Source organism: Eleutherodactylus coqui, chromosome 1 (assembly GCF_035609145.1).
Source record: "Eleutherodactylus coqui strain aEleCoq1 chromosome 1, aEleCoq1.hap1, whole genome shotgun sequence".
Classification (NCBI taxonomy): Eukaryota; Metazoa; Chordata; class Amphibia; order Anura; family Eleutherodactylidae; genus Eleutherodactylus; species Eleutherodactylus coqui.
This window is the reverse complement of record NC_089837.1, coordinates 236077174-236098532: the sequence shown is the minus strand read 5'-3', so window position 1 is coordinate 236098532 and position 21359 is coordinate 236077174. Positions and strand designations below refer to the sequence as shown.

Sequence of the window (21359 nt, the reverse complement as noted above, 5' to 3'; positions counted from 1 at the left end):
TTCTCAGTATTGCAGGATGGAGATCTAGAAACATTCTGAGAAGCATTCAAGCCACCTCCATCAGTGTTCGAACTGCTAATTTCTAAGGAATGTGCCTTCATCTTCTGGATGTTATACCATTAAGCTTTCGGAACAAGTTAATGTGAGTTTTAACTGTTACCTCTCATGATTCTCTGGACTTACTTTACTTGGGATAGGAACTACAAACTACCATCTACTCACTAGGGAGCAGAGACCACCTCAAGTGCACCTACTACCACATACATTTTACTTGTGCACGACTGAGCAGATTGGGATACAACACCCTGTGACAAGTGTAACACTTACCATCCCTCACACAGTCAACCTGATCATCCAGGTCACCACAGCACAGAACTACTTTAAAAACTGTAAAAACTGCAATTGAGTTCCTTAGAATAAGATCAAAAAATAGTTCTATGCCTACTCCTGTATTACCTTTCCCTGATATGAAGAGGTTGAAAAATGTTTCCCAACTTATTGTACATTTTAAGTGTGGATTCATTTTGCAGAAGTGGTAAAAAGACACCATGACATCTTTTGGGTTTCGACACACATATATAATCTGAAAAAATAGAAATAATGAACATTTATTAAAATTTTGGTTCAAAGAGGTTGTCCCATCACATTCTATGACATTTATATAGCACTAACAGGACGTATAAACAGGGGCACAACACATTTATCAATTGGCTAATAATATAAAGAAATAATGTTATTTCCTAATCAATAAATACAAATCTAAAGAGGATCAATAATGATAGCAATGATGATGAAAACAACAACATTCACTTATGACACCTCTTTTTCTTCTCTTTTTTTCCTCTTGAGTTGCTATTGCAGAATCAACCGACATCTCAAGTGCAGGGACTTGACATTTGATCTTCACTTATAAGAACATGCCCATAAGACTCATTCAAGTTTATCCAAAGAAGAATTAGGGTACTTTCACATCTGCTTTTGGGGGTTCTGTTTATCTGCCTTGTTATAGGAGCAGGAAAGGAGAGTTCCATGGTGGAACCGATCCATCTTATGATGGAACCAAACAGTGCCGAACGGACCCCATTAACTGTAATGAGCTCTGTTTGCTTTCTGTTCAGCTGTCTGGCATTTTACTGGACAAAAAAATGTTGTGTCGGATCTGTGATGGAGGTTTCAGTGCAAATGTGAAAGTGGCCTTAGTTTATTATAGAGTATTTCCATTTATTATACCAGTGGAGGGGGAGAAAAACAAAACAGGGTGTATACAAGTATGCAATGTTTTCAATCTTTTGAGCTCTACTGAAACCAATAGCCATAAAGTAAGTCCTCAAGAACAAAGTGTGTACATTGTTCACATAAGCTGTGTTGCAGATTGACAGTTGAGTCTAAGGGCAGTGTTACATAAGTGTTACTAAGCCCTTATACGGATGTTAAAATCACAGAGGTGAGGAAAAAGAAAAAAACACATTCACTGAAAAAGCCAAAAATACCTGAAAGTCTGCAAAGCAGACACGGTCGCCATAGGCACGATCGCCATAAGGCAGGCACAATCGCCACCTGCACAATCGCCGTAGGGCAGGCGCAATGGCCTTAAGCCCTGAAGATATGTAGTCAGCCAGACAATAATGTGCGGAGGAGCAGCTTGTTTCCGGCAGGCTAATATGCAGTCACCCACTCAACCCAGCCCAGTTTGGGGAGGAGTGACTGCATATACTAATAGCCTGTACATGTGAACGATACCAAAGATGTCAGCCATAGATGGGTGGTGACCCACCATACAGGATATCAACCCTGGCTGATATGACAGCGGGTTGCCCTGTATCTCCAAGGTGGGCCACACTGGCTGACATCTTGGGCTCCCCCACCAACTAGCAAACTACATACAAAGATACTATTGCATACTAATAAAATGCGGGTGTTGGTACTGCATTTTGGCCAAAACGCATAGGCTGACGGACCGCGTCGAGGTCACACCGCTTCCGTCAGTACCTATCAGCCAGGGTTGATATCCTGTATGGTGGGTCACCACCCATCTATGGCTGACATCTTTGGTATCGTTCACATATGCAGGCTATTAGTATATGCAGTCACTCCTCCCCAAACTGGGCTGGGTTGAGTGGGTGACTGCATATTAGCCTGCCGGGAACAAGCTGCTCCTCCGCACATTATTGTCTGGCTGACTACATATCTTCAGGGCTTAAGGCCATTGCACCTGCCCTACGGCGATTGTGCCGGTGGCGATTGTGCCTGCCTTATGGCGATCGTGCCTATGGCGACCGTGTCTGCTTTGCAGACTTTCAGGTATTTTTGGCTTTTTCAGTGAATATGTGTTTTTTTCTTTTTCCTCACCTCTGTGATTTTATGTAATTTATTGTGAGTTAGCGTAGGTACTGACGGAAGCTGTGTGACCTCGACGCGGTCCGTCAGCCTATGCGTTTTGGCCAAAATGCAGTACCAACACCAGCATTTTATTAGTATGCAATAGTATCTTTGTATGTAGTTTGCTAGTTGGTGGGGGAGCCCAAGATGTCAGCCAGTGTGGCCCACCTTGGAGATACAGGGCAACCCGCTGTCATATCAGCCAGGGTTGATATCCTGTATGGTGGGTCACCACCCATCTATGGCTGACATCTTTGGTATTGTTCACATATGCAGGCTATTAGTATATGCAGTCACTCCTCCCCAAACTGGGCTGGGTTGAGTGGGTGACTGCATATTAGCCTGCCGGGAACAAGCTGCTCCTCCGCACATTATTGTCTGGCTGACTACATATCTTCAGGGCTTAAGGCCATTGCGCCTGCCCTACGGCGATTGTGCCAGTGGCGATTGTGCCTGCCTTATGGCGATCGTGCCTATGGCGACCATGTCTGCTTTGCAGACTTTCAGGTATTTTTGGCTTTTTCAGTGAATACTTTTACGGATGTTGTGTAATCTGAGCAGAAGTTCTTCGTATGCCTGTAATTTATAGTTAATTCTTAGGAGGAGAACCTTCCCAAAATATGGAGGCTTTATCCTGGGTGAAGTCAGCAAAGCTTCTAGGTCTCCTTCTCCCATACAGGTTAGCTTCAAGGTCTGTTGTGCTCATACCCCCCAAACAGGGCTACACTACTGTTCTTGTTATGCGATCCTACAGAGGTGTTTATACAGTGTCTTATATGGTTGTATAGGCATAGTAACCACAGGCTGTTGCAGACACCCTTCTTGATTCATCGAGTTAGGCATTTCATAGGAGCCAGTTACATATTTATTATGAATTCTCATTTATACTGTTCTCCAAATAAACTGTATTTTACTGTTCTTACCCGACTTGTCCTCTTCTTCGGCATTGTATCGTCGAAACCTCATGAGTAAGCCCTCCAAGCCTGCTACACATGCATAAAGGGGTGGTGGTGAGGCCTGCCAACCGTACCTTGTGCATGCCCATTTTCTAGAAGATTATGGCTTCCCTAGAAAAACTACTCCTCTGTATTGTGTGTTTCTTGCATAATTTAATTTCCTTCCATGCTTACCACTACTGTTCAGCCCTGTCTGTTTGCCGTATGACAACTGAAATAATTTCTGTGATGCGGCAGACCATCCTGACTTACACAACAGGAATTTCTAATACATGGTTTCATGTTAAAAAATAGAATATATTTTGGTAACAGCTATTAAAAGATTGATATTATGCACTGTAAAATGAAAAGCCATGCATGTATTATAAATCAATCAACTTATTAATGCAAGAATCAATACAACTAAATAAAATATAACGTTTAATAATAAATGTTAAAAAACATAAACCACCATAGGGCACACCTAACATACAACACATAGAACAGACAATCGACGTCTAAGTAATATACTGGGAGTTAACATCAGAATAACAACCCTGTAAGGTGATGTCAATCGGGGTAATTCTCTCTTAAGCCAACCGCTTTAATTGTATGAATAACACAGTATAATCCGTAGGATAAGTGGTTATCCTCGATGTTAGATTCCAATTACAGATAGGCGTACAGCAAACTGATCTGCTGGCACTAGAACAAGCGGCATAGGTTATTCATACGTGATAGGTGCTTGATATCACCCAGGTAGAATTCCGCGTTTATTTGTGCGGTTAGCTGAATAATGTAGAGAGGTCTCGATTTAATCTTCTTAATGTGGAAGAAAATCGGACCTAACTTATAGTATCAATATTCTCTACTAATCAGTGGCTACGATATTTTTCTTCGACGCGTTTCCCCGTATGATAGATGGTTCATCAGGAAGATTTTTATCAATGAGAGAATAGATGCAACGTCGATGAGGCAATAGAGGGTCAGTATTAAAAGGGACTAACCCCTTTAGGTGTGCTTGTTAGATACACAAAGGGAGTAGGAAGAGTGTGGTAGGAGATCTTATTAAATTAGGATTATTTTAAAGAAATCAGGGTCTGTGTAATAACGTGACCATTCCGATTATAATAAACTGGAGAGAATGAAAAGGCTTGTATCTTAGATAGCTCAGGCTTCCTCCAAAAAGGCTATAGGGTAATTATGCCCCAAAAGAAAAAAAAAGGGGGGTATATTTTTTATCTCCTTTTTCCTTATTTATTTCTCTCAAGTGGTCACTCCATATGCTGATCGTATTCGGAGTGGAGTGCTTACTAGCAATCTAATGCATCACGGACACTATATTGTTTAGCGCATAAGCCGTGGCTATGAGATTTTTGCGGAACAGGTGTTATCTCAATTGTATCTACGCCATGGCTTATTTGTCCATTCAATAGTCATTGCCATTCACTCTTAATAATCTGGAGGAACAACCGTTCTCCTGGCTGCTAATAGTTGACCATTCAATAATATAGTTTCTCATGAAAGAGTTCCACACTCATTCCTTATTTCAGATAGCTCCCATGCACACAAAATAATAAAAGGTGCCCATAGTCCTAATGGTGGACATTGAGCATTACCTGCGTCATGGGTTTCTGAAGGTTATAAGGGGTTGTGGCTCCTCCCCTTAGGCGGGTCCTCATGGTACCACCCTCTTCTCGGTACCTCCCTTATTTTTAAATAGACGGAGGATCTAGGTTATTTATTAACACACTGCTTAAATACACGGATTATACATCGGTCAAATAGCCTGTTCGGCATAGTAGAGCGCCGTGATCGTTATGTATATTGTCAACTGTTAGTACGGTAATCACAGCGACAAAAAACGTCGAAGAACACGCCCCATATACGCCCACCGAGGGCGATTTGATGGTAGTGATACTTCTCATTCGGTCACTCCCTCAGTGGCCGGTACTACCGCCAAGTACGCTGATTCAGTGCATACACTTAGGCCCGCGAAGGGCACACGGTAGTGACGTAGGCTGACGTGATAACGTCAACATCGTCCTATGACGTCGGCCGTCTTTCCAGAGGAGGGGATGGCGTAATGATGTAGTCATTCATCATGCGCCAGCGTGATGACGTGCGTTAGCTAGGACCGGCGTGATGACGTGGCACCGGCGTGGTGACGCCCCTTGAATGAAGGCCAGCGTGATGACGTGGCATAGGGGAGGGGCCGAAGGTCGTCCCCTGGTGACGTCAAGCGGCCGAGGCGTGCTCTCCGAATGGAGGGAGGTCCTTCAGAGTGGTCCATCTGAAAATAGGCATATGATTGGTAAGTAACATAAGCCCTTCTGCCACAGAAGGAATCAATATTATACCTGCTATAGCCATCTTTGTTTGGGGCAAAGAAAGTCAATGCATTTAAGACTTCAGGGCCGATAGTATGCTAAGAATTGTGCTGCACACAAGAGGGGAGGTGGATTAAAGGTAAGGAGGCCAAATATGAAGGAGGGGGGAGGAAGAGGCTTGGGCGAATTCTCTCAGAGGAAACAATTAAATTGGAGGCTCTCATTAAACCCTTTTGGATGCCTCTTTTTGTAGCAGGAGAGAATCAACATCCCCTCCCCTGCTATCCAGTTTGATCAATTCAATGCCTTTGACTTTTAGACAGTTTTTATCTCCATTATGCACATTCCAAATATGGTTCACAACCGAGGTGTTCTCTTTTCTTTGGATGTTCCCCATGTGGGCTAGGATATGTCTTCTTAGTTGTTGTTTTGTCTTTCCTACGTATTGTAGGGTACAGGTACACGTAATGAGGTATATTACATTTTTCGTCTGGCAATTGATAAAGTCTCAAGCGGTTGGCATAAGAGAGAATTAGCCCGCTTGACATCACCTTACAGGGTTGTTATTCGGATGTTAACTCTCAGTATATTACTTACACGTCGACTATCTGTTCTGTGTGTTGTATGTTAGGTGTGCCCTATGGTGGTTTAAGTTCTTTAACATTTATTATTAAACGTTATATTTTATTTAGTCTAATCTGTGAAGGGCCTTTTCTATAAGAATTAGACTATTGCCCCTGTGAATTAAGAATCAATACAAGAACCATTGTAAGATACTACTAATGTGATTTACCTTTGGCTTCCTAAACTGCAGATCTCTTGGCATTAGATAATAAGGCAGGTGAGATGAGAAGAGACGAGGAGATGGACGACTCTTAAAGTCAATATTGTACGTGTTATATTCTATCCATGGCGCTCTTGCTACATTTTCAACATGTTCTGTTCCGTTTCGATGTCCTTTATTAAATATTAGGCTTAGAATTTGTTGTGTCCAAATTGTGCCTGCAAAATAGGTTATAGCTCTTATTATTTACAGCGTCTACTGTAACTGACAAGCTGGAAGATTTCAGATCTATATATATAAAGCTGAAAGCCCTCACTGACTCACTCACTCACTCACTGACTCGCCAAAAGTTCTCCAACTTCCCGATGTCGTAGAAACATAAAATTTGGCGCAAGCATAGATTATCTCCAAAATAGGAAAATAAATTGGGTCCTAACTCGATTATTCAATTCTAGCGCAAAAGAATTGGCGTTGAAATTTAACGTACATAATCTAAATCACTCACTTCCCAATGTCATAGAAACGGGAAATTTGGCACGAGCATTGATTATGTCATAAATAGGAAAAGTTAATAGGTCCCAACTCGATTGTTCAATTCTATGCGCAAAAGAATTGGCGTCAAAATTTTACGTACATAATCTAAATCTCTCACTTCCCAATGTCATAGAAATGTGAAATTTGGCACGAGCATTGATTATGTCATAACTAGGAAAAGCTAATGGGTCCCAACTCCATTATTCAATTCTATGCGCAAAAGAATTAGCGTCCAAATTTTACGTGCGGAATGTAATTTTCTCACTTTCCGGTGTCATACAAACGTGAAATTTGGCACGAGCATTGATTATGTCATAAATAGGAAAAGCGAATGGGTCCCAACTCGAGTATTCAATTCTAGCGCAAAAGAATTGGCGTCGAAATTTTACGTGCGGAATGTAATTTTCTCACTTTCCGGTGTCGTAGAAACGAAAAATTTGGCACGAGCATTGGTTATGTCATAAGTAGGAAAAGCTAATGGGTCCCAACTCGATTATTCAATTCTATGCGCAAAAGAATTAGCGTCCAAATTTTACGTACGGAATCTAATTTTCTCACTTTCTGGTGTCATAGAAACATGAAATTTGGCACGAGCATTGATTATGTCATAAATAGGAAAAGTTAATAGGTCCCAACTCCATTATTCATATCTAGCGCAAAAGAATTGGCGTCGAAATTTTACGTGCGGAATGTAATTTCTTTACTTTCCAGTGTCATAGAAACAGGAAACTTGGCACGAGCATTGATTATGTCATAAATAGGAAAAGCTAATGGGTCCCAACTCCATTATTCAATTCTATGCGCAAAAGAATTAGCGTCCAAATTTTACGTGCGGAATGTAATTTTCTCACTTGCCGGTGTCATAGAAACGGGAAATTTGGCATGAGCATTGATTATGTCATAAATAGGAAAAGCGAATGGGTCCCAACTCGATTATTCAATTATAGCGCAAAAGAATTGGCGTCGAAATTTTACGTGCAGAATGTAATTTTCTCACTTTCCGGTGTCATAGAAACGGGAAAATTGGCACGACCATTGATTATGTCATAAATAGGAAACGCTAATGGGTCCCAACTCCATTATTCAATTCTATGCGCAAAAGAATTAGCGTCCAAATTTTACGTGCAGAATGTAATTTTTCACTTTCCGGTGTCATAGAAACAGGAAATTTGGCACGAGCATTGATTATGTCATAAATAGTAAAAGCTAATGGGTCCCAACTTGATTATTCAATTCTATGCGCAAAAGAATTAGCGTCCAAATTTTACGTACGGAATCTAATTTTCTCACTTTCCGGTGTCATAGAAACGGGTAATTTGGCACTAGCATTGATTATGTCATAAATAGGAAAAGCTAATGGGTCCCAACTCGATTATTCAATTCTATGCGCAAAAGAATTAGCGTCCAAATTTTACGTGCGGAATGTAATTTGCTCACTTTCCGTTGTCATAGAAACAGGAAATTTGGCACTAGCATTGATTATGTCATAAATAGGAAAAGCGAATGGGTCCCAAATCCATTATTCAATTCTATGCGCAAAAGAATTGGCGTCCAAATTTTACGTGCGGAATGTAATTTTCTCATTTTTCGGTGTCATAGAAACGGGAAAATTGGCACGACCATTGATTATGTCATAAATAGGAAACGCTAATGGGTCCCAACTCCATTATTCAATTCTATGCGCAAAAGAATTAGCGTCCAAATTTTACGTGCGGAATGTAATTTTCTCACTTTCCGGTGTCATAGAAACGGGAAATTTGGCACGAGCATTGATTATGTCATAAATAGGAAAAGCTAATGGGTCCCAACTCAATTATTCAATTCTAGGCGCAAAAGAATTAGCGTCCAAATTTTACGTGCGGAATGTAATTTTTCACTTTCCGGTGTCATAGAAACAGGAAATTTGGCACGAGCATTGATTATGTCATAAATAGTAAAAGCTAATGGGTCCCAACTCGATTATTCAATTCTATGCGCAAAAGAATTAGCGTCCACATTTTACGTACGGAATGTAATTTGCTCACTTTCCGGTGTCATAGAAACGGATAATTAGGCACGAGCATTGATTATGTCATAAATAGGAAAAGCTAATGGGTCCCAACTCGATTATTCAATTCTATGCGCAAAAGAATTAGCGTCCAAATTTTACGTGCGGAATGTAATTTGCTCACTTTCCGGTGTCATAGAAACGGGAAATTTGGCACGAGCATTGATTATGTCATAAATAGGAAAAGCTAATGGGTCCTAACTCGATTATTCAATTCTAGCGCAAAAGAATTGGCGTTGAAATTTAACGTACATAATCTAAATCACTCACTTCCCAATGTCATAGAAACGGGAAATTTGGCACGAGCATTGATTATTTCATAAATAGGAAAAGTTAATAGGTCCCAACTCGATTGTTCAATTCTATGCACAAAAGAATTGGCGTCAAAATTTTACGTACATAATCTAAATCTCTCACTTCCCAATGTCATAGAAATGTGAAATTTGGCAGGAGCATTGATTATGTCATAACTAGGAAAAGCTAATGGGTCCCAACTCGATTATTCAATTCTATGCGCAAAAGAATTAGCGTCCAAATTTTACGTGCGGAATGTAATTTTCTCACTTTCCGGTGTCATAGAAACGTGAAATTTGGCACGAGCATTGATTATGTCATAAATAGGAAAAGCGAATGGGTCCCAACTCCATTATTCAATTCTATGCGCAAAAGAATTAGCGTCCAAATTTTACGTGCGGAATGTAATTTTCTCACTTGCCGGTGTCATAGAAACGGGAAATTTGGCATGAGCATTGATTATGTCATAAATAGGAAAAGCTAATGGGTCCCAACTCCATTATTCAATTATAGCGCAAAAGAATTGGCGTCGAAATTTTACGTGCGGAATGTAATTTCTTTACTTTCCAATGTCATAGAAACAGGAAACTTGGCACGAGCATTGATTATGTCATAAATAGGAAAAGCTAATGGGTCCCAACTCCATTATTCAATTCTATGCGCAAAAGAATTAGCGTCCAAATTTTACGTACGGAATCTAATCTTCTCACATTCCGGTGTCATAGAAACGGGAAATTTGGCACGAGCATTGATTATGTCATAAATAGGAAAAGCGAATGGGTCCCAACTCGATTATTCAATTCTAGCGCAAAAGAATTGGCGTCCAAATTTTACGTGCAGAATGTAATTTTCTCACTTTCCGGTGTCATAGAAACGGGAAAATTGGCACGACCATTGATTATGTCATAAATAGGAAACGCTAATGGGTCCCAACTCCATTATTCAATTCTATGTGCTAAAGAATTAGCGTCCAAATTTTACGTGCGGAATGTAATTTTTCACTTTCCGGTGTCATAGAAACAGGAAATTTGGCACGAGCATTGATTATGTCATAAATAGTAAAAGCTAATGGGTCCCAACTTGATTATTCAATTCTATGCGCAAAAGAATTAGCGTCCAAATTTTACGTACGGAATCTAATTTTCTCACTTTCCGGTGTCATAGAAACGGGTAATTTGGCACTAGCATTGATTATGTCATAAATAGGAAAAGCTAATGGGTCCCAACTCGATTATTCAATTCTATGCGCAAAAGAATTAGCGTCCAAATTTTACGCGCGGAATGTAATTTGCTCACTTTCCGGTGTCATAGAAACAGGAAATTTGGCACTAGCATTGATTATGTCATAAATAGGAAAAGCGAATGGGTCCCAAATCCATTATTCAATTCTATGCGCAAAAGAATTGGCGTCCAAATTTTACGTGCGGTATGTAATTTTCTCATTTTCCGGTGTCATAGAAACGGGAAAATTGGCACGACCATTGATTATGTCATAAATAGGAAACGCTAATGGGTCCCAACTCCATTATTCAATTCTATGCGCAAAAGAATTAGCGTCCAAATTTTACGTGCGGAATGTAATTTTTCACTTTCCGGTGTCATAGAAACAGGAAATTTGGCACGAGCATTGATTATGTCATAAATAGTAAAAGCTAATGGGTCCCAACTCGATTATTCAATTCTATGCGCAAAAGAATTAGCGTCCACATTTTACCTACGGAATCTAATTTTCTCACTTTCCGGTGTCATAGAAACGGATAATTTGGCACGACCATTGATTATGTCATAAATAGGAAAAGCGAATGGGTCCCTACTCGATTATTCAATTCTAGCGCAAGAGAATTGGCGTCCAAATTTTACGTGCAGAATGTAATTTTCTCACTTTCCGGTGTCATAGAAACGGGAAAATTGGCACGACCATTGATTATGTCATAAATAGGAAACGCTAATGGGTCCCAACTCCATTATTCAATTCTATGCGCAAAAGAATTAGCGTCCAAATTTTACGTGCGGAATGTAATTTTTCACTTTCCGGTGTCATAGAAACAGGAAATTTGGCAGGAGCATTGATTATGTCATAAATAGTAAAAGCTAATGGGTCCCAACTTGATTATTCAATTCTATGCGCAAAAGAATTAGCGTCCAAATTTTACGTACGGAATCTAATTTTCTCACTTTCCGGTGTCATAGAAACGGGTAATTTGGCACTAGCATTGATTATGTCATAAATAGGAAAAGCTAATGGGTCCCAACTCGATTATTCAATTCTATGCGCAAAAGAATTAGCGTCCAAATTTTACGTGCGGAATGTAATTTTCTCACTTGCCGGTGTCATAGAAACGGGAAATTTGGCATGAGCATTGATTATGTCATAAATAGGAAAAGCGAATGGGTCCCAACTCGATTATTCAATTCTAGCGCAAAAGAATTGGCGTCCAAATTTTACGTGCAGAATGTAATTTTCTCACTTTCCGGTGTCATAGAAACGGGAAAATTGGCACGACCATTGATTATGTCATAAATAGGAAACGCTAATGGGTCCCAACTCCATTATTCAATTCTATGCGCAAAAGAATTAGCGTCCAAATTTTACGTGCGGAATGTAATTTTTCACTTTCCGGTGTCATAGAAACAGGAAATTTGGCACGAGCATTGATTATGTCATAAATAGTAAAAGCTAATGGGTCCCAACTTGATTATTCAATTCTATGCGCAAAAGAATTAGCGTCCACATTTTACGTACGGAATCTAATTTTCTCACTTTCCGGTGTCATAGAAACGGGTAATTTGGCACTAGCATTGATTATGTCATAAATAGGAAAAGCTAATGGGTCCCAACTCGATTATTCAATTCTATGCGCAAAAGAATTAGCGTCCAAATTTTACGTGCGGAATGTAATTTGCTCACTTTCCGGTGTCATAGAAACAGGAAATTTGGCACTAGCATTGATTATGTCATAAATAGGAAAAGCGAATGGGTCGCAAATCCATTATTCAATTCTATGCGCAAAAGAATTGGCGTCCAAATTTTACGTGCGGAATGTAATTTTCTCATTTTCCGGTGTCATAGAAACGGGAAAATTGGCACGACCATTGATTATGTCATAAATAGGAAACGCTAATGGGTCCCAACTCCATTATTCAATTCTATGCGCAAAAGAATTAGCGTCCAAATTTTACGTGCGGAATGTAATTTTCTCACTTTCCGGTGTCATAGAAACGGGAAATTTGGCACGAGCATTGATTATGTCATAAATAGGAAAAGCTAATGGGTCCCAACTCAATTATTCAATTCTAGGCGCAAAAGAATTAGCGTCCAAATTTTACGTGCGGAATGTAATTTTTCACTTTCCGGTGTCATAGAAACAGGAAATTTGGCACGAGCATTGATTATGTCATAAATAGTAAAAGCTAATGGGTCCCAACTCGATTATTCAATTCTATGCGCAAAAGAATTAGCGTCCACATTTTACGTACGGAATGTAATTTGCTCACTTTCCGGTGTCATAGAAACGGATAATTTGGCACGAGCATTGATTATGTCATAAATAGGAAAAGCTAATGGGTCCCAACTCGATTATTCAATTCTATGCGCAAAAGAATTAGCGTCCAAATTTTACGTGCGGAATGTAATTTGCTCACTTTCCGGTGTCATAGAAACGGGAAATTTGGCACGAGCATTGATTATGTCATAAATAGGAAAAGTTAATAGGTCCCAACTCGATTGTTCAATTCTATGCGCAAAAGAATTGGCGTCAAAATTTTACGTACATAATCTAAATCTCTCACTTCCCAATGTCATAGAAATGTGAAATTTGGCACGAGCATTGATTATGTCATAACTCGGAAAAGCTAATGGGTCCCAACTCGATTATTCAATTCTAGCGCAAAAGAATTGGCGTCGAAATTTTACGTGCGGAATGTAATTTTCTCACTTTCCGGTGTCGTAGAAACGGGAAATTTGGCACGAGCATTGGTTATGTCATAAGTAGGAAAAGCTAATGGGTCCCAACTCGATTATTCAATTCTATGCGCAAAAGAATTAGCGTCCAAATTTTACGTACGGAATCTAATTTTCTCACTTTCTGGTGTCATAGAAACATGAAATTTGGCACGAGCATTGATTATGTCATAAATAGGAAAAGTTAATAGGTCCCAACTCCATTATTCATATCTAGCGCAAAAGAATTGGCGTCGAAATTTTACGTGCGGAATGTAATTTCTTTACTTTCCAGTGTCATAGAAACAGGAAACTTGGCACGAGCATTGATTATGTCATAAATAGGAAAAGCTAATGGGTCCCAACTCCATTATTCAATTCTATGCGCAAAAGAATTAGCGTCCAAATTTTACGTACGGAATCTAATCTTCTCACATTCCGGTGTCATAAAAACGGGAAATTTGGCACGAGCATTGAATATGTCATAAATAGGAAAAGCTAATGGGTCCCAACTTGATTATTCAATTCTATGCGCAAAAGAATTAGCGTCCAAATTTTACGTGCGGAATGTAATTTTCTCACTTGCCGGTGTCATAGAAACGGGAAATTTGGCATGAGCATTGATTATGTCATAAATAGGAAAAGCGAATGGGTCCCAACTCGATTATTCAATTATAGCGCAAAAGAATTGGCGTCGAAATTTTACGTGCAGAATGTAATTTTCTCACTTTCCGGTGTCATAGAAACGGGAAAATTGGCACGACCATTGATTATGTCATAAATAGGAAACGCTAATGGGTCCCAACTCCATTATTCAATTCTATGCGCAAAAGAATTAGCGTCCAAATTTTACGTGCAGAATGTAATTTTTCACTTTCCGGTGTCATAGAAACAGGAAATTTGGCACGAGCATTGATTATGTCATAAATAGTAAAAGCTAATGGGTCCCAACTTGATTATTCAATTCTATGCGCAAAAGAATTAGCGTCCAAATTTTACGTACGGAATCTAATTTTCTCACTTTCCGGTGTCATAGAAACGGGTAATTTGGCACTAGCATTGATTATGTCATAAATAGGAAAAGCTAATGGGTCCCAACTCGATTATTCAATTCTATGCGCAAAAGAATTAGCGTCCAAATTTTACGTGCGGAATGTAATTTTCTCACTTTCCGGTGTCATAGAAACGGGAAATTTGGCACGACCATTGATTATGTCATAAATAGGAAACGCTAATGGGTCCCAACTCCATTATTCAATTCTATGCGCAAAAGAATTAGCGTCCAAATTTTACGTGCGGAATGTAATTTTCTCACTTTCCGGTGTCATAGAAACGGGAAATTTGGCACGAGCATTGATTATGTCATAAATAGGAAAAGCTAATGGGTCCCAACTCAATTATTCAATTCTAGGCGCAAAAGAATTAGCGTCCAAATTTTACGTGCGGAATGTAATTTTTCACTTTCCGGTGTCATAGAAACTGGAAATTTGGCACGAGCATTGATTATGTCATAAATAGTAAAAGCTAATGGGTCCCAACTCGATTATTCAATTCTATGCGCAAAAGAATTAGCGTCCACATTTTACGTACGGAATGTAATTTGCTCACTTTCCGGTGTCATAGAAACGGATAATTTGGCACGAGCATTGATTATGTCATAAATAGGAAAAGCTAATGGGTCCCAACTCGATTATTCAATTCTATGCGCAAAAGAATTAGCGTCCAAATTTTACGTGCGGAATGTAATTTGCTCACTTTCCGGTGTCATAGAAACGGGAAATTTGGCACGAGCATTGATTATGTCATAAATAGGAAAAGCTAATGGGTCCTAACTCGATTATTCAATTCTAGCGCAAAAGAATTGGCGTTGAAATTTAACGTACATAATCTAAATCACTCACTTCCCAATGTCATAGAAACAGGAAATTTGGCACGAGCATTGATTATGTCATAAATAGGAAAAGTTAATAGGTCCCAACTCGATTGTTCAATTCTATGCGCAAAAGAATTGGCGTCAAAATTTTACGTACATAATCTAAATCTCTCACTTCCCAATGTCATAGAAATGTGAAATTTGGCAGGAGCATTGATTATGTCATAACTAGGAAAAGCTAATGGGTCCCAACTCGATTATTCAATTCTATGCGCAAAAGAATTAGCGTCCAAATTTTACGTGCGGAATGTAATTTTCTCACTTTCCGGTGTCATAGAAACGGGAAATTTGGCATGAGCATTGATTATGTCATAAATAGGAAAAGCTAATGGGTCCCAACTCCATTATTCAATTATAGCGCAAAAGAATTGGCGTCGAAATTTTACGTGCGGAATGTAATTTCTTTACTTTCCAATGTCATAGAAACAGGAAACTTGGCACGAGCATTGATTATGTCATAAATAGGAAAAGCTAATGGGTCCCAACTCCATTATTCAATTCTATGCGCAAAAGAATTAGCGTCCAAATTTTACGTACGGAATCTAATCTTCTCACATTCCGGTGTCATAGAAACGGGAAATTTGGCACGAGCATTGATTATGTCATAAATAGGAAAAGCGAATGTGTCCCAACTCGATTATTCAATTCTAGCGCAAAAGAATTGGCGTCCAAATTTTACGTGCAGAATGTAATTTTCTCACTTTCCGGTGTCATAGAAACGGGAAAATTGGCACGACCATTGATTATGTCATAAATAGGAAACGCTAATGGGTCCCAACTCCATTATTCAATTCTATGCGCAAAAGAATTAGCGTCCAAATTTTACGTGCGGAATGTAATTTTTCACTTTCCGGTGTCATAGAAACAGGAAATTTGGCACGAGCATTGATTATGTCATAAATAGTAAAAGCTAATGGGTCCCAACTTGATTATTCAATTCTATGCGCAAAAGAATTAGCGTCCAAATTTTACGTACGGAATCTAATTTTCTCACTTTCCGGTGTCATAGAAACGGGTAATTTGGCACTAGCATTGATTATGTCATAAATAGGAAAAGCTAATGGGTCCCAACTCGATTATTCAATTCTATGCGCAAAAGAATTAGCGTCCAAATTTTACGCGCGGAATGTAATTTGCTCACTTTCCGGTGTCATAGAAACAGGAAATTTGGCACTAGCATTGATTATGTCATAAATAGGAAAAGCGAATGGGTCCCAAATCCATTATTCAATTCTATGCGCAAAAGAATTGGCGTCCAAATTTTACGTGCGGTATGTAATTTTCTCATTTTCCGGTGTCATAGAAACGGGAAAATTGGCACGACCATTGATTATGTCATAAATAGGAAACGCTAATGGGTCCCAACTCAATTATTCAATTCTATGCGCAAAAGAATTAGCGTCCAAATTTTACGTGCGGAATGTAATTTTTCACTTTCCGGTGTCATAGAAACAGGAAATTTGGCACGAGCATTGATTATGTCATAAATAGTAAAAGCTAATGGGTCCCAACTCGATTATTCAATTCTATGCGCAAAAGAATTAGCGTCCACATTTTACCTACGGAATCTAATTTGCTCACTTTCCGGTGTCATAGAAACGGATAATTTGGCACGAGCATTGATTATGTCATAAATAGGAAAAGCTAATGGGTCCCAACTCGATTATTCAATTCTAGCGCAAAAGAATTGGCGTCCAAATTTTACGTGCAGAATGTAATTTTCTCACTTTCCGGTGTCATAGAAACGGGAAAATTGGCACGACCATTGCTTATGTCATAAATAGGAAACGCTAATGGGTCCCAACTCCATTATTCAATTCTATGCGCAAAAGAATTAGCGTCCAAATTTTACGTGCGGAATGTAATTTTTCACTTTCCGGTGTCATAGAAACAGGAAATTTGGCACGCGCATTGATTATGTCATAAATAGTAAAAGCTAATGGGTCCCAACTTGATTATTCAATTCTATGCGCAAAAGAATTAGCGTCCAAATTTTACGTACGGAATCTAATTTTCTCACTTTCCGGTGTCATAGAAACGGGTAATTTGGCACGAGCATTGATTATGTCATAAATAGGAAAAGCTAATGGGTCCCAACTTGATTATTCAATTCTATGCGCAAAAGAATTAGCGTCCAAATTTTACGTGCGGAATGTAATTTTCTCACTTGCCGGTGTCATAGAAACGGGAAATTTGGCATGAGCATTGATTATGTCATAAATAGGAAAAGCGAATGGGTCCCAACTCGATTATTCAATTCTAGCGCAAAAGAATTGGCGTCCAAATTTTACGTGCAGAATGTAATTTTCTCACTTTCCGGTGTCATAGAAACGGGAAAATTGGCACGACCATTGATTATGTCATAAATAGGAAACGCTAATGGGTCCCAACTCCATTATTCAATTCTATGCGCAAAAGAATTAGCGTCCAAATTTTACGTGCGGAATGTAATTTTTCACTTTCCGGTGTCATAGAAACAGGAAATTTGGCACGAGCATTGATTATGTCATAAATAGTAAAAGCTAATGGGTCCCAACTTGATTATTCAATTCTATGCGCAAAAGAATTAGCGTCCAAATTTTACGTACGGAATCTAATTTTCTCACTTTCCGGTGTCATAGAAACGGGTAATTTGGCACTAGCATTGATTATGTCATAAATAGGAAAAGCTAATGGGTCCCAACTCGATTATTCAATTCTATGCGCAAAAGAATTAGCGTCCAAATTTTACGTGCGGAATGTAATTTGCTCACTTTCCGGTGTCATAGAAACAGGAAATTTGGCACTAGCATTGATTATGTCATAAATAGGAAAAGCGAATGGGTCCCAAATCCATTATTCAATTCTATGCGCAAAAGAATTGGCGTCCAAATTTTACGTGCGGAATGTAATTTTCTCATTTTCCGGTGTCATAGAAACGGGAAAATTGGCACGACCATTGATTATGTCATAAATAGGAAACGCTAATGGGTCCCAACTCCATTATTCAATTCTATGCGCAAAAGAATTAGCGTCCAAATTTTACGTGCGGAATGTAATTTTCTCACTTTCCGGTGTCATAGAAACGGGAAATTTGGCACGAGCATTGATTATGTCATAAATAGGAAAAGCTAATCGGTCCCAACTCAATTATTCAATTCTAGGCGCAAAAGAATTAGCGTCCAAATTTTACGTGCGGAATGTAATTTTTCACTTTCCGGTGTCATAGAAACAGGAAATTTGGCACGAGCATTGATTATGTCATAAATAGTAAAAGCTAATGGGTCCCAACTCGATTATTCAATTCTATGCGCAAAAGAATTAGCGTCCACATTTTACGTACGGAATGTAATTTGCTCACTTTCCGGTGTCATAGAAACGGATAATTTGGCACGAGCATTGATTATGTCATAAATAGGAAAAGCTAATGGGTCCCAACTCGATTATTCAATTCTATGCGCAAAAGAATTAGCGTCCAAATTTTACGTGCGGAATGTAATTTTCTCACTTGCCGGTGTCATAGAAACGGGAAATTTGGCATGAGCATTGATTATGTCATAAATAGGAAAAGCGAATGGGTCCCAACTCGATTATTCAATTATAGCGCAAAAGAATTGGCGTCGAAATTTTACGTGCAGAATGTAATTTTCTCACTTTCCGGTGTCATAGAAACGGGAAAATTGGCACGACCATTGATTATGTCATAAATAGGAAACGCTAATGGGTCCCAACTCCATTATTCAATTCTATGCGCAAAAGAATTAGCGTCCAAATTTTACGTGCAGAATGTAATTTTTCACTTTCCGGTGTCATAGAAACAGGAAATTTGGCACGAGCATTGATTATGTCATAAATAGTAAAAGCTAATGGGTCCCAACTTGATTATTCAATTCTATGCGCAAAAGAATTAGCGTCCAAATTTTACGTACGGAATCTAATTTTCTCACTTTCCGGTGTCATAGAAACGGGTAATTTGGCACTAGCATTGATTATGTCATAAATAGGAAAAGCTAATGGGTCCCAACTCGATTATTCAATTCTATGCGCAAAAGAATTAGCGTCCAAATTTTACGTGCGGAATGTAATTTGCTCACTTTCCGTTGTCATAGAAACAGGAAATTTGGCACTAGCATTGATTATGTCATAAATAGGAAAAGCGAATGGGTCCCAAATCCATTATTCAATTCTATGCGCAAAAGAATTGGCGTCCAAATTTTACGTGCGGAATGTAATTTTCTCATTTTTCGGTGTCATAGAAACGGGAAAATTGGCACGACCATTGATTATGTCATAAATAGGAAACGCTAATGGGTCCCAACTCCATTATTCAATTCTATGCGCAAAAGAATTAGCGTCCAAATTTTACGTGCGGAATGTAATTTTCTCACTTTCCGGTGTCATAGAAACGGGAAATTTGGCACGAGCATTGATTATGTCATAAATAGGAAAAGCTAATGGGTCCCAACTCAATTATTCAATTCTAGGCGCAAAAGAATTAGCGTCCAAATTTTACGTGCGGAATGTAATTTTTCACTTTCCGGTGTCATAGAAACAGGAAATTTGGCACGAGCATTGATTATGTCATAAATAGTAAAAGCTAATGGGTCCCAACTCGATTATTCAATTCTATGCGCAAAAGAATTAGCGTCCACATTTTACGTACGGAATGTAATTTGCTCACTTTCCGGTGTCATAGAAACGGATAATTAGGCACGAGCATTGATTATGTCATAAATAGGAAAAGCTAATGGGTCCCAACTCGATTATTCAATTCTATGCGCAAAAGAATTAGCGTCCAAATTTTACGTGCGGAATGTAATTTGCTCACTTTCCGGTGTCATAGAAACGGGAAATTTGGCACGAGCATTGATTATGTCATAAATAGGAAAAGCTAATGGGTCCTAACTCGATTATTCAATTCTAGCGCAAAAGAATTGGCGTTGAAATTTAACGTACATAATCTAAATCACTCACTTCCCAATGTCATAGAAACGGGAAATTTGGCACGAGCATTGATTATTTCATAAATAGGAAAAGTTAATAGGTCCCAACTCGATTGTTCAATTCTATGCACAAAAGAATTGGCGTCAAAATTTTACGTACATAATCTAAATCTCTCACTTCCCAATGTCATAGAAATGTGAAATTTGGCAGGAGCATTGATTATGTCATAACTAGGAAAAGCTAATGGGTCCCAACTCGATTATTCAATTCTATGCGCAAAAGAATTAGCGTCCAAATTTTACGTGCGGAATGTAATTTTCTCACTTTCCGGTGTCATAGAAACGTGAAATTTGGCACGAGCATTGATTATGTCATAAATAGGAAAAGCGAATGGGTCCCAACTCCATTATTCAATTCTATGCGCAAAAGAATTAGCGTCCAAATTTTACGTGCGGAATGTAATTTTCTCACTTGCCGGTGTCATAGAAACGGGAAATTTGGCATGAGCATTGATTATGTCATAAATAGGAAAAGCTAATGGGTCCCAACTCCATTATTCAATTATAGCGCAAAAGAATTGGCGTCGAAATTTTACGTGCGGAATGTAATTTCTTTACTTTCCAATGTCATAGAAACAGGAAACTTGGCACGAGCATTGATTATGTCATAAATAGGAAAAGCTAATGGGTCCCAACTCCATTATTCAATTCTATGCGCAAAAGAATTAGCGTCCAAATTTTACGTACGGAATCTAATCTTCTCACATTCCGGTGTCATAGAAACGGGAAATTTGGCACGAGCATTGATTATGTCATAAATAGGAAAAGCGAATGGGTCCCAACTCGATTATTCAATTCTAGCGCAAAAGAATTGGCGTCCAAATTTTACGTGCAGAATGTAATTTTCTCACTTTCCGGTGTCATAGAAACGGGAAAATTGGCACGACCATTGATTATGTCATAAATAGGAAACGCTAATGGGTCCCAACTCCATTATTCAATTCTATGTGCTAAAGAATTAGCGTCCAAATTTTACGTGCGGAATGTAATTTTTCACTTTCCGGTGTCATAGAAACAGGAAATTTGGCACGAGCATTGATTATGTCATAAATAGTAAAAGCTAATGGGTCCCAACTTGATTATTCAATTCTATGCGCAAAAGAATTAGCGTCCAAATTTTACGTACGGAATCTAATTTTCTCACTTTCCGGTGTCATAGAAACGGGTAATTTGGCACTAGCATTGATTATGTCATAAATAG

The 21359-nt window shown here is 38.9% G+C and overlaps 1 protein-coding gene across 1 annotated transcript in view; it reads right to left on the bottom strand.

Annotated features, from left to right (window-relative positions):
* LOC136632169 (amine sulfotransferase-like) overlaps positions 1 to 21359 on the bottom strand; it is a 162132-nt gene that overhangs the window by 58892 nt on the left and 81881 nt on the right. Inside the window, exons 3-4 of the mRNA XM_066606860.1 lie at positions 6438 to 6646; positions 457 to 583 (exon numbers count right to left, since the gene is read on the bottom strand). Coding sequence (XP_066462957.1) covers positions 457 to 583; positions 6438 to 6646 — 336 coding nt within the window. The remainder of the gene's footprint in view (positions 1 to 456; positions 584 to 6437; positions 6647 to 21359) is intronic.